The sequence below is a fragment of the Symphalangus syndactylus genome, chromosome 7 (genome assembly GCF_028878055.3).
Source record: "Symphalangus syndactylus isolate Jambi chromosome 7, NHGRI_mSymSyn1-v2.1_pri, whole genome shotgun sequence".
NCBI lineage: Eukaryota > Metazoa > Chordata > Mammalia > Primates > Hylobatidae > Symphalangus > Symphalangus syndactylus.
The window spans coordinates 14445967-14459413 of record NC_072429.2 but is presented as its reverse complement, the minus strand read 5'-3'; the positions used below and the strand labels follow the sequence as shown (position 1 = coordinate 14459413).

The following is a 13447-nucleotide window of genomic DNA, read 5'->3' as shown; positions in this document are numbered from 1 at the left end:
AAGCCCACTATAATAAATGCAAAAAAAAACTTAAAGGTTTTACTGTGAGGATAAGAACTCAACGAGAAAAGCCCAAAAGTCACTAATTCATTACTTAGTCAAGCTTTGAGCAAATGTAAATATAACTATGACCTCACACTCAAATAAAATTCATTTAGAATGATTTTCACATGTAAATATTTCATTTTTCTTAGATGTCTAACTTCAACAGAAATTCCACTTCAGAAAACAGAGCAATAATGGAAACTTCTAAGTTTCACTGCAAACATGCAAAAATATGGCATCACAACACCCAATGTACACTCAGCAGTATTTAACTGCTCAGCTCAACATACAGATATATTAAAAACCAAACTTGATTCTTGCTGATGGCATGTCAAACTAGCTGATGCAAGACAAATACATGCTGACTGTTCTTGGCCAACACACATGCATCTTTAAGTACATATGCATTAGTAAAGTCTCAGCCTATGGTCCTTGAACTACCAGTGACTCAAGAAAAGCTTGCTGGCAGCCTAGTACTGCCAGATAAGCAGAAGCAGAAAGATGCGAGGGATGAGAGGCACGGGGAGAAGCAGGTGCAGTGGCCCCCCAAATGAAGATAACCACTCAGGTGGTCTGCAGTAAGGAAAAAATGAGAATCATTAAATCAGCAAATTGATCATGTCTGGTTAATTTGATCATGTTGCTTAAACTAAATAAACCTAATGTATTCCTGCAACAAGATAAGAATGTGTTTTAGTCAAAAGCCACAAGAGATATAATTAATTCATCAATGTAAAGGCAAAATTTTGTTACTAGCGATTTAATACTCAATAATCATTCTCATTAGAGGACTCACCTGGGTAAAGTGGTACTAACAAGGTACTGCCAAAGCTTTGCACATACAGTAATAAAATCAGCCAGATTTAAAAATAAAACCCATCTATTAAAATCTCTTCAAAGAGGCCAGGCGCGGTGGCTCACGCCTGTAATCCCAGAACTTTGGGAGGCCGAGCTAGGCAGACCACAAGGTCAAGAGATTGAGACCATCCTGACCAACATGGTGAAACTCCGTCTCTATTAAAAATACAAAAATTAGCTGGGCGTAGTCGCACACCTGTAGTCCCAGCTACTCGGGAGGCTGAGGCAGGAGAATCGCTTGAACCCAGGAGACAGAGGTTTCAGTGAGCTCAGATCGTGCCACTTGCACTCCAGCCTGGGCGAGACAGCGGGCCTCCATCTCTCCGTCTCAAAAAAAAAAAAAAAAAAAATCTGTCCAAAGAAGAGGCATTATAGACTAGGGCTATCAAAAGTCAGAAGAATAAAAATTGCTATCATGTCTAATGGATTAAAGCTTCTGTCCATAAAATACAGCACTAATAACTGATTCCTAAATAAATTTAAATTAGAGATGGAAAAATCCTCACATAATGTCCACTGCAAGATTCTTCTTTAAAAATGCCTTCTGGCTGGGCATGGTGGCTCACATCCATAATCCCAGCACTTTGGGAAGCCAAGGCGGGCGGATCACCTGGGGTTAGGACTTCGACACCAGCCTGGCCAACGTGGTGAAACCTCGTCTCTACTAAAAATACAAAAATTAGCCAGGTGTGGCGGCGGGCGCCTGTAATCCCAGCTATTTCAGAGGCTGAGGCAGGAGAATCGCTTGAACCTGGGAGGCAGAAGTTGCAGCAGTGAGCCGAGATTGTGCCACTGCACTCCAGCCTGGGCGACAGAGCGAGACTCCGTCTCAAAAAAAAAAAAAAAAAAAAGCCTTCCAACATAAATTCCAATCCTTTACTGATAGAAAATTGAAAATGGAGTGGGACTAGCCCAATGGAAGGTAGATGATCAGGAAGCAGCTACAATGGCCCATGTCAGTTTTTAATGTAAACTCTAGTGCTAAAACTTTTCCCAAAGAGGATTCAGCTCTCCCCATATCCAATATTTTCCGACTGTAGCTTCCTTGACCTATATATTAAGTTCTCATACCTGCCAGACCTGCCTACCCAGAGTACCACTGTATTTTCAACCTATATCTTCTTGCTGCCCATTTTCCTTTTGGTCCCCTCCCTACAACTCCACTCCTCCTAGTAAAATTTACTGCCTTCTGCTTTGTATCAAGTAAATGCCCTAAAAGTCTCTTGCCAAAGTGGTACGAAATTTTAGGCACCTCTCTCATAAAGTCCCGGAGCTCACTGACCCATAAAATATGAAGGATTTTTACCTCCACTGTCACACTAGGGATACAAGGAGACTAAATCTTCAGTCCTCCTCATGCTCAATTTTGCTTTACTTTTTTTCTTTTTTTTTTTTTTTGAGATGGAGTCTCGCTGTGTCACCAGGCTTGGAGTTTAGTGGCACAATCTCAGCTCACTGCAACCTCCACCTCCCAGGTTCAAGCGATTCTCCTGCCTCAGCCTCCCAAGTAGCTAGGACTACACGCATGTGCCACCACGCCCAGCTAATTTTTGTATTTTTAGTAGAGACAGGCTTTCACCATGTTGGCCAGGATGGTCTTGATCTCCTGACCTCATGATCCACCCGCCTCAGCCTCCCAAAGTGCTGGGATTACAGGTGTGAGCCACTGCAACTGGCTGTTTTACTCTTTACTATTGGCACAAACCAAAGAATAGAAGCATAAGAAAATTCAATAAACCAGTTAGATGATGTGTAGAACATAATGGACACTGAAAATATATAAGAAAGAAGTACACTCGACATTCTTGGTGAAGAAAGTCTTATAGAGAATGTGTTTGTCCTGAACCACACCAACCTCAAAAAGGCTACTGGTATATTCTGGAATTGTATACCTAAAAAGTCTACCTTGTTTTAGGATATAACAAACTACAGCTAGAATTTCTGCAAACACCACGTATTAGTCCGTTCTCATGCTACTATAAAGAACTGCCTGAGGCCAGGTGCAGTGGCTCATGCCTGTAATCCCAGAACTTTGGGAGGCCGAGGTGGGCAGATCATGAGGTCAGGAAATCAAGACCATCCTAACACGGTGAAACCCCGTCTCTACTAAAAATACAAAAAATTAGCCTGGCGTGGTGGCGGGCACCTGTAGTCCCAGCTACTTGGGAGGCTGAGGCAGGAGAATGGTGTGAACCCAGCAGGCGGAGTTTGCCATGAGCCAAGTTCGCACCACTGCACTCCAGCCTGGGCAACAGAGCTAAGACTCCGTCTCAAAAAAAAAAGAACTGCCCGAGACTGGGTAATTTATAAAGAAGTTTAATTGACTCACAGTTCCGCAGGGCTGGGAGGCCTCAGGAAACTTACAATCATGGTGGAAGGGGCAACAAACACATCCTTGGTTCACATGGCAGGAGGAAGAAGTGCCGAGCAAAAGCGGGGAAAGCCCCTTATAAAACCACAAATCTTGTGAGAATTCACTCACTATCACAAGAACAGCATGGAGGTAACCGCCCCCATGATTCAATTACCTCCCACTGGGTCTCTCCCATGACACGTGGAGATTATGAAAACTACAATTCAGGATGAGATTTGGGTGGGAACACAGCCAAACGGTATCACACCACAGCTAGAACCAAGTTACTGAACCAAATTATTTTCTGAAATTACAAGAATGATCCGTTCTAAATACAACCAGATTAGTTTCACAAGCAGAGACCTGCTTCCGTTTCCCAATTCAACAAAATTCAGTATACTAAGTACCTACTTACTATGTGTCAGGCCTGATTAGAGGTGATTTTCTTATTGCTTCACCCTTTATGAAACTCTCATGACTCAATTCTTTTTTTTTTTTTTTTTTTTGAGACAGAGTCTCGCTCTGTCGCCCGGGCTGGAGTGCAGTGGCGCAATCTCGGCTCACTGCAAGCTCCGTCTCCCGGGTTCACGCCATTCTCCTGCCTCAGCCTCCGAGTAGCTGGGACTACAGGCGCCCGCCACCGCGCCCGGCTAATTTTTTGTATTTTTTTTTTTTAGTAGAGACGGGGTTTCACCGTGGTCTCGATCTCCTGACCTCGTGATCCGCCCGCCTCGGCCTCCCAAAGTGCTGAGATTACAAGCGTGAGCCACCGCGCCCGGCCCTCATGACTCAATTCTTAGTATTTTCCTCCTCTTTCACTTACTTATTAGCAGTCACTCACTTTTACACCTTCAGTCAACTCACCCCAGCTGATCCCAAAATCCACAATTGTAGCCCTAAGCATCTAGGAGTTCCCTATCTAAATTTCCATACCACACTACATGGTGACTCCACTTAGACATTCTTCTGTCACATATACCTTAACATACACTGAATGCTAAACCAGGGCTTTTCCCAGATATCTTTCTTCTTCCCCAAAACCTGCCAAGCTACCTCAATATTCCTGGTCACTCGGGTTCATAAACATGGTATTATTTTACTTCTCTTTTTCTCTTCTGTATCCCTACATCCAATAAATCACCAACTCATGCCACTTTTTTCCCTGATGGGTTCCTCATCCTAGTCTCTTCCTACTTTAGGCAATCCTATACCAGTGCCTCTCAAACATTAATGTACATAGGAAATCACTTGAGAATCTTGTGAAAATGCAGATTCTGTAGGTCTGAGGCTCTGAATTTCTAACATGCTCCCAAAGTGATGCCAATATTGCTGGTCCAGAGACAAAACTTTCTAAGCAGCAAAGTACTAGACTGTAAATTCCTTTGAGGGCAGAGATTTTTTTCCCCTCTGTTGTAATCCCAGTAACTAGTACATAATAGTGGTTCAACTAATATTTAGTGAATGACATTTAGCAGTCAGTACACTCTTTTCATCAGATGATAAGCTCTTCTCCTCAAGAGTCCACAGTAACATCCTACTCAATACCTGTCCAGTTTCTCCATCATTTTCTCTCACACACACACTGCTCAAGCCAAAGCAGCCACTTTACCAACGATTACCCCATGAATGTATTGTTTACAACCACTTCCAAGCTTTACTTCATAACCATTCTTCTATCTGGTATGTTTTTAAAAACATCATACAGGCCAAATAAAGCATGTTTGTTGACTGGATGTGACTCATGTACTATCAGTTTACAAACTGAGCTGGAGAATCAACTGGGGCGAAGATCAGTCCCCCACGCCTTCTGATCCCGTACATGTGGGCCAGTTGCATTATGTTCTCTTAGAACAGATGCTTTCATTTTTAAGGTTCATTATTGGGGTGCAGAGACAAAGAAAGGGAGGGAGGGAAAGAGGGAAGAAAGGGAAAGGGGGAGAGAAGGGAGGGGAGGGAGGGAAGGAAGAAGACAAAAAAAGGAAACAAAATGGCCGGGCACAGTGGCTCACAACTGTAATTCCAGCACTTTGGGAGGCTGAGGCAGGGGATCACTTGAGCTCAGGAGTTCGACACCAGTCTGGCCAACACAATGAAACCTCGTCTCTACTAAACATACAAAAATTAGCCGGTGTGGAGGTGCGCACCTGTAATCCCAGCTACCTGGGAGGCTGAGGCAGGAGAATTGCTTCAACCTGGTAGGCGGAGATTGCAGTCAGCTGAGATCATGCCACTGTACTCCAGCCTGGGTGACAGAGCAGACTGTCTCAAAAAAAAAAAAAAAAAAAAAGAAGAGAACAAAAAGAAGACGAAGTACAGTTATGAATTACTTTTGTCAATTTTTTTTCTTTTTTAGCTACCCTGTTAACTGAATTGTCAACTTTTATAAACCACTTCACTGCTAATAACCTTTCATCAGATCAGACAGAGGAAATAAAAGTTTTCCACTTCTTGTTGAGAAAGCAAATGTTAGCTGTGAGATTTGCAAATTATTGGCTATAAATCTATTCTGTATACATCAGTGAAAAGTTACTTTATATTTAAAACTGAAACTAGAAGCACAAGCAACAGAAGAAAAAAATAGATAAATCGGACATCATTAAAATTACAAACTTTAGATGATGCATGGTGGCTCACGTCTGTAATCCCAGCATTTTGGGAGGTCAAAGAGGGAGGATCACTTAATCCCGAGAGTTTGAGACCAGCCTCAACAACACAGAAAGACCCCGTCTCTACAAAAATTTAAAAATTAGCTGGCTGTGGTGGTGCACACCTGTGGTCCCAGTTACTCAGGAGGCTGAACCAGGAAGACTGGCTAAGCCCAGGAGGTTGATGCTGCAGTAGGCCATGATTACGCCACTGCACTCCACCATGGGCAACAGGGCGAGATTCTATTAAAAAAACAACAACAACAATAAAAAACCTTTGTACATGAAAGGACACCATCAAGAGAATGAAAAGACAACTCACAGAATGGGGGAAAATATCTGCATATCATATATTTGACAAGGGTTCAATATCCAGAATATATAAAACTCTTAAAAAAAAAGGAAAAAAAAAGCCAAACAACTCAAAAGTAAGCAAAGGGCATAAATAAATATTTCTCCAGGGAAGATATATAAATGGACACGAAAAGAGGCGCTCAACACCACTACTCATCAGGAAAATGCAAATCAAACTAAGAGATACTACTTTAGAATTGCTGTAATTTAAAAAATGGAATATAACAAGTGATGGTGAAAATACAGAGAAACTGGAACCATCATACACTGCTGGTAAGAATAAGTGGTAGAAAATAATCTGGTAGTTTCTCAAAAAGGTAAACATAGAATTACCATATGACCCATTAATTCCACTCCTATCCAGCTGAAAGAACTGGAAACGGAGACTGAAAACAGATACTTGTACAACAAAGTTCAGAGCTGCATCATTCACATCAAAATGTGGAAGCAGCCCAAATGTCCAACAGATGAATGGATAAAAAAAAAAGTGATATATACATGGGCAGGAGTTCGAGACCAGCCTGGCCAACATGGTGAAACCCTGTCTCTACTAAAAATACAAAAAAAACAATTAGCCAGGTGTGGTGGTGCATACCTATAATCCCAGCTACTCGGAAGGCTGAGGCAGGAGAATCGCTTGAACCTGGGAGGTGGAGGTTGCAGTGAGCTGAGATCGCGCCATTGCATTCTAGCCTGGGCGACAGAGCGAGACTCTGCCTCAGGGGGAAAAAAAAGCGGTATATACATACAATGGAATATTATTTAGCCATAAAAAGGATAGAGTACAAATACATGCTACAATAGGATGAACACGGGAGACATTATGGTAATTAAATAAACCACAAACAAAAGGGCAAATATTTTATGATTCTAAGTATAGGACCATATAACATTGTGAATATAATCAATGCCACTGAATTATACATTTAAAAATGGTTGAGATGGTAATTCTGTTATATGTTTTGCCACAATTTTATTTTTATTTATTTTGAGACCGAGTCTTGCTCTGTCACCCAGGCTGGAGTGCAATGGTGTGATCCTGGCTCACTGCAACCTCTGTCTCCCTATGTTCAAGCGATTCTCCTGCCTCAGCCTCCTGAGTAGCTGGGATTACAGGCACTCGCCACCACACCCGGCTAATTTTTGTTATTTTCAGTAGAGATGGGGTTTCTCCATGTTGGCCAGGCTGGTCTTGAACTCCTGACCTCAAGTGATCTACCTGCCTTGGCCTCCCAATGTGGTGGGATTACAGGCGTAAGCCACTGGGCCTGGCCAATTTTGCCACAATTTAAAAAAAGTAAACTACGAAAAAACAGAAAACTAGCATTCTTTATAACAGCCCTGGGTTTAAGCTCTGACTGCCAGTTATAAGCTATGTGATGATGAGCAAGTTATTAAAGGTTGGTGCAAAAGTAACTGCGGTTTTTGCCATTAAAAGTAATGGCAAGATGGCCGGGCGCGGTGGCTCACGCTTGTAATCCCAGCACTTTGGGAGGCCAAGACGGGCGGATCATGAGGTCAGGAGATCGAGACCATCCTGGCTAACACGGTGAAACCCCGTCTCTAGTAAAAAAAAAAAATACAAAAAATTAGCCAGGCGCAGTGGCGGGCGCCTGTAGTCCCAGCTACTCGGGAGGCTGAGGCAGGAGAATGGCGTGAACCCGGGAGGAGGAGCTTGCAGTGAGCCGAGATCGCGCCACTGCACTCCAGCCTGGGTGACAGAGCGAGACTCCGTCTCAGAAAAAAAAAAAAAAAAAAAAAAGTAATGGCAAGGAACAAAACTATTTTTGCACTAACCTAATAACTGCTCTGGGCTTCAATCTTTATCTATGAAACAGAGATACTATCCACCTCATAGGGTTGTTAGGACCTGTTACATAATAAATACTGGATAAATGGTAGATGCTATTCAAAAACCATTGTTACTCACTGAGTAGGTGTCTGTAAGGCTGCTATAAATGGATATCTGAAAGAACTCCATGATGTTCAAGACATTCTGGAATAGAGACTAAAGGAATGAATGTCTAGCATTCAGTTATTCTCTGTAAACCTGGAAACTTGTGACCACCACGGTCAGTTCTCTTAGGATATCACTGAATGCAGAAAATAAATGACACACTCAGAAAGTGAGAAGTTACTTTGTATATCACTATACTTTCATTAAAGAGGTGAAGAAAGAAAAGCTTGTTGGTTGTCTTCAGTTAATACAATTTTATTGGGTTTTCTGCCCACGTATTTATTTTAAAAAATCATCAAGGATTTAATTCCTTAGCAAATGTCATGGCTAAAGGCTTGTCTAGAGGTCCTAAGTGCCAACTCCAGCATCACAATGTCATTATAATACGGTGGAGAACCATACAGAATATCTGAAAATGTCCAAACAGGCTGGGCGACGTGGCTCACGTGAGGTCAGGAGTTCAAGACCAGCCTGACCAACATGGTGAAACCCCATCTCCACTAAAAATATGAAATTAGCCAGGCATGGTGGCGCACGCCGGTAATGCCAGCTACTTTGGAGGCTGAGGCAAGAGAACTGCTTGAACCTGGGAGGGTGGAGGTTGCAGTGAGCCGAGATCGCACCATTGCACTCCAGCCTGGGCAACAAGAGCGAAACAATGTCTCAAAAAAAAAAAAAAAGTCAAAACAATGGGAAATTCTAGGAGCATGGAAGCTTACAACTGTTAAATAATCTTACATAACTTCTATGACATACCTGTCTTGATTAAAAGTAGGCATTAAAAAAAAAAGTAGGCTGGGCACAGTGGCTCACACCTGTAATCCCAACACTTTGGGAAGCAGAGGCGGGCAGATTACTTAAAGGTCAGGAGTTCAAGACCAGCCAGGCCAACATGGTGAAACCCCGTCTCTACTAAAAATACAAAAAAATTAGCTGGGCGTGTTGGTGGGCACCTGTAATCCCAGCTACTCCGGAGGCTAAGGTAGGAGAATCTCTTGAACCTGGGAGGCAGAGGCTGCAGTGAGCAGAGATCGTGCCACTGTACTGCAGCCTGGGCGACAGAGCAAGACTCCATCTCAAAGAAAAAAAAAAAAAGCAGCCTAACTACTCATGTGGCTGAGGCCAGAGGACTGCCTGAGCCCAAGAGTTCAAGGCTGCAGTAATCTATGATCATGCCACAGTACTTCAGCCTGGGTGACAGAGCAAGACACTAGCTCAATAACAAAATATAAAAATAAAAGTTTTTTTTATTTGAAAAAAGCCTAAGTAGCTGGAGCTCAAGAACTAAATTCTAGGCAAGGTATATGCCAGAGGAAAATACAACAATTAATTCCAAAACAATAGATAATGCAAAGCTTATAATGTGAATTAAGCCACTTCCATATTCTACAGTCTCTTATAAAAATCTCCCAAATTCCTTCAAAGAAGTAATACACCTAATAAGGAAGCTTTTATTGATATACACATAATTACTTGCATACATAAGAGATGGATTCACAGGGAAAAAGTAAAGTATGGTATTTCAAATGGTCAAAAGATTTTTTAAAAATCTTTTTCTTACTTACTAAGGCTGGCTGATACTTAGAAAGGGTCAAGCTATTCTAAAATGGTGATGTTTGCACAACACTGTGAATATAATTATTTTGTTTATTTTTCTAAAGACAGAGTCTCACTATGTTGCCTGGGCTGGTCTCCAACTCCTGGGCTCAAGCAATCCTCTCGCCTCATCATCCCAAAGTGCTGGGATTACAGACATGAGCCACCCTGCCTGGTTGGTGAATGTAATTAAATCTGTCATGAAAAGTTTAAATCCATTATAAGAAGCATGTGAAGACTCCATGTCGATAAAATAATTTTCATAACCCAATACATTCAGATTAAAAACACGGCAAAACTCGCCTCTACTAAAAATTTTTTAAAAATTAGCCGGGTGTGGTGGCATGCACCTCGTGGTCCCAGTTACTTGGGAGGCTGAGGTAGAAGGATCACTTGTACCTGGGAGGTCAAGGCTGCAGTGAGCTGTGATCGTGGCCCTGCACTCCAGCTTGGGCTTTATAAAGCAAGAACTTGTCTCGAGAAACCAAACCAAGCCCTCTACACACCCCCCAAACCTAACTCACTACCACAGTATGTTTGAAAAGCTAGGGATCTGTGCCAACATCCTTAGGAAAAAGTCTTTCCCTTCCCAACAATCTATTTAACAAGCAATAATTTTTTTTATATGTTAACCTGCAACACACCTGAGTTAATTTCACTAAACCACAATTAACTCTTAATTATCATGACAATAATGGAGAATAAAAGCGTCCATAATCAAATTCCAGAAATAATCCTTTTAGTCCAAGAGCCTCTTCCCCAACACCAGTTACATCAGGGCCCATGCCCTCTCTCCAAAAGAAAATAAAGACGTTTGGTGGTTGATGTTCCTTTTTCTAAACTTCATGTACAGCACAGCTTATGGTCCAGAGAACTCAGTCCTCAAAGAAACTGATACTATAGCTATCTAACTGGATACCACCGGTAATAAATTACCCAAAGCTAAGATTTCACGCTTTTTAAAGCCCATATTAATAGTGCCTGTCTGGTCATAAGTCACACTATCAAAAGGCTTAAATAAATTAATCCACATGCATTACGGAGAAGAGCAAAATGCTTATGAGAATATTAAAATGAGTGTGAAAAAAATTTAATTAAAACTAAACATTAGCTATAACAAATACTAATATATTTCAGAACCATTAATGATCAACACAATTAGAGGAAGATTCATTTTGATCCCCCAATTTCACCTTAACCCAAGGCTGTTTTAAATCGTGCACTTTTTATCTTCCTGCTTTGTTGTCACTGAGGATCTCAATATGCCAGTAATAATCCTACGACATAAAATACACTATAAAGTAGCATTTTCATGGACTTTTTCAAGACAACTTTCACTGAGTTCTCAAGTCACTTACCCAGGATTTAGTCATACAGGATACCCACAGATTTTAATAAAGTGGCATGGTTAACCATCATGGAATTCAGGACATCCATCAGCCAAAAAACTTAGGTGTACATAGTTTGTGAAGAGAGCTTAAGTGACAGGGCAAGCAACTGGTCTAAATGTTAGTATGCTAAGAAAAAATTGTAAACCCTCCCATACCCAAACAATTTAAAAATTTACAAACATGCACAATTTACGGCAGCTAACATTAGGTCAAAAATCAAACCAACGCTGTCATCTTTGCCTACAGGCTGTTTATAACTAAAATATTCTACAGAATGGACGTAACCAAACTTAAAGATAGAACTAATTTTATTATTATACTGCCATACTACAACTACTACTGATTGAATTAAAATACCTATCCTCAGCACGCTTTTACTATAAAGTAGAAGTGCGTTCTCGTGTTAGAAAACTTTCAAAGTACTGATCTTACTGAGGTAAGTCAGAGTCCAACTGCATTTGTACTTTTATCCTACATATTTTCCTTCCACGTAAGACAGATGGGAATTTGATTAGCCCACCCCGACAGCACACCGGCCTAACACCCCCAAGCTCTAGCAAGGAGCCACGTTTTACCCGGGAAGACCGTTTCCCCACCCCTCCTTAATACAATGCCTGCGGCCACTGGAAACTCCTCCAGCCGAGCTCCAGAAACTCGCAGGTTTAAATGGCCAATTTGGAACCAACCCGGGCAGCTGTCATCTGAAACTCTGGAAAGCTGAGACCAGCCAACTCCAATGAACAAGGAAGGGTGCGGAAAGATGTGGCGGGGCCCGTCGGAGGGAACGCATCAAGCTCCCTCCCCCCGCCATCAATTCGCTTTTCTGCAACCCCGGCGCCGCCATCCTGTTCCTCAATAATTAAACGGGCTGAGGAAGGAGTGAGGTGGCCAGAAGGGCAGCTTCGGGCCCGACTTCCCCGAGCCGAGCGGGGCGATCGGCGAGGCCGAGGGCTACGTCCCTGGCGCTCTGAGGACTTTTCTTCGGGGCTGGGGCGGGAAAGGGCGACCCCCGCGGCTGGCAAGGCAGCCGGAAGCGGAGCGCGGGGAATGACGTGGAAGAGGGGATGACAAAGGGGCGCGGGGGCCCGGCGCGGCCCGCGGGGGTCGGGACAGGTGGCCGGGCCTGGCCGGGAACAATGGGGGGCCGAGGCTGCCCCCTGGCGCTCACCTACCTCCAGTGCCCTCCGAGTTCTCGTTGAGGCTGCCCGAGGAGTCGTGCTGGGCGCCCACACACCCGCCCATGGGGGCCCCCGGCGCCTCGTCCGCCACCTCCGGACGCTCGTCCGGGCCCGCCGCCGCCGCCGCAGCCTCCTCCGGCGCCACCGCCGAGCTCCGGACAGGCGCGCCGCTCCGCTCGCCCGCCGCGGCCCAGCCTCCGCCCCCCTCGCCGCTCCACCCACCGCCTTGGCTCGGCCCCTTCCTCCGCGCCCACTTCTACCTCAGCCCCCGGGCTGCCCGCCCGGCAGGCCTGGCCCGCGCGCCGCCCTCGCCTTCGGCTCAGCCCCGCCAGGCCAGGGCTGGCCCATCCCGGGCGGGCCGCAGCGTCCGCCTCGCCCCCTCACAGCCCCGCACACCCGCGTCCAGGCGAGCCCCGCGCCGGCACCTCGCGTCCGCCAGGACCCATCGGCCCCCGCCCCACGGCGCCGCCCTCCGTACCCACGGCCTGGGCTCGGCCCGGCCCGCCTGGAATCGCCGGAGGAGGGCGGGGCCACCGGAGGCCGCGCTCTGATTGGCTGCGGGCGGGGCTGCGAGCGGAGCCGGGCGAGGGTGAGGCGGGGGAGGGGACGCAGGGGGCTAGGTGGGGGGAGGACCGGAGGCGAGGGGAGGAGGAGAGAGGGAGGACGGGAAGAAGAAAGGAGAGGGGAGAAGGGAGGGAAAGCAGGAAAAGCCGAACAAAAGTGAGAAAAGAGGAGTGGGAAGGGGCGAAATCGAGTTCCTGGCTACTCGGCCGTCGGCTCCTTCTTGCTGGTGGAAGCGGGTCGCACGGGGGAACCGAGAAGTAGTCGTGGAAGACTCGCAGGCGGGGACGGGGCGGTTTCCCAAATAACGGGGGCTCGGGGGAGGGTGTCCTGGCCGAACGTTGAGGTCCCAGCGCCATTTGAATTTGTATGGCGCTCCGTGGGTTGGTACCCGAATCTGGGCTTCGTGTTGCCTGCCCACCCCCGTCTTCCCCAAAATCATGGGGCCCCATTATTAGGGGTGGAGGCAGTGGTTGTGGCAAACCAAACTGAGATTAGAGGCGAGGCGT

General features: G+C 45.1%; 1 protein-coding gene across 3 annotated transcripts in view; it reads right to left on the bottom strand.

Moving 5' to 3' along the window:
* Positions 1-12895, bottom strand: part of UBTD2 (ubiquitin domain containing 2) — a 77345-nt gene extending 64450 nt beyond the window's left edge. Inside the window, exon 1 of one of the 3 annotated variants that reach the window (XM_055285243.2) lies at positions 12803-12895. Coding sequence is in view for 1 of the 3 variants with exons in the window: in XM_055285239.2 (XP_055141214.1) it covers positions 12372-12441 (70 nt within the window). In the remaining 2 variants the exon portion in view is untranslated. Of the gene's footprint in view, positions 1-12371; positions 12596-12637; positions 12744-12802 lie in introns of those variants that run through there. The other 2 variants (XM_055285242.2, XM_055285239.2) reach the window with 2 other exon arrangements.
* Positions 12896-13447: the final 552 nt, after the last annotated feature.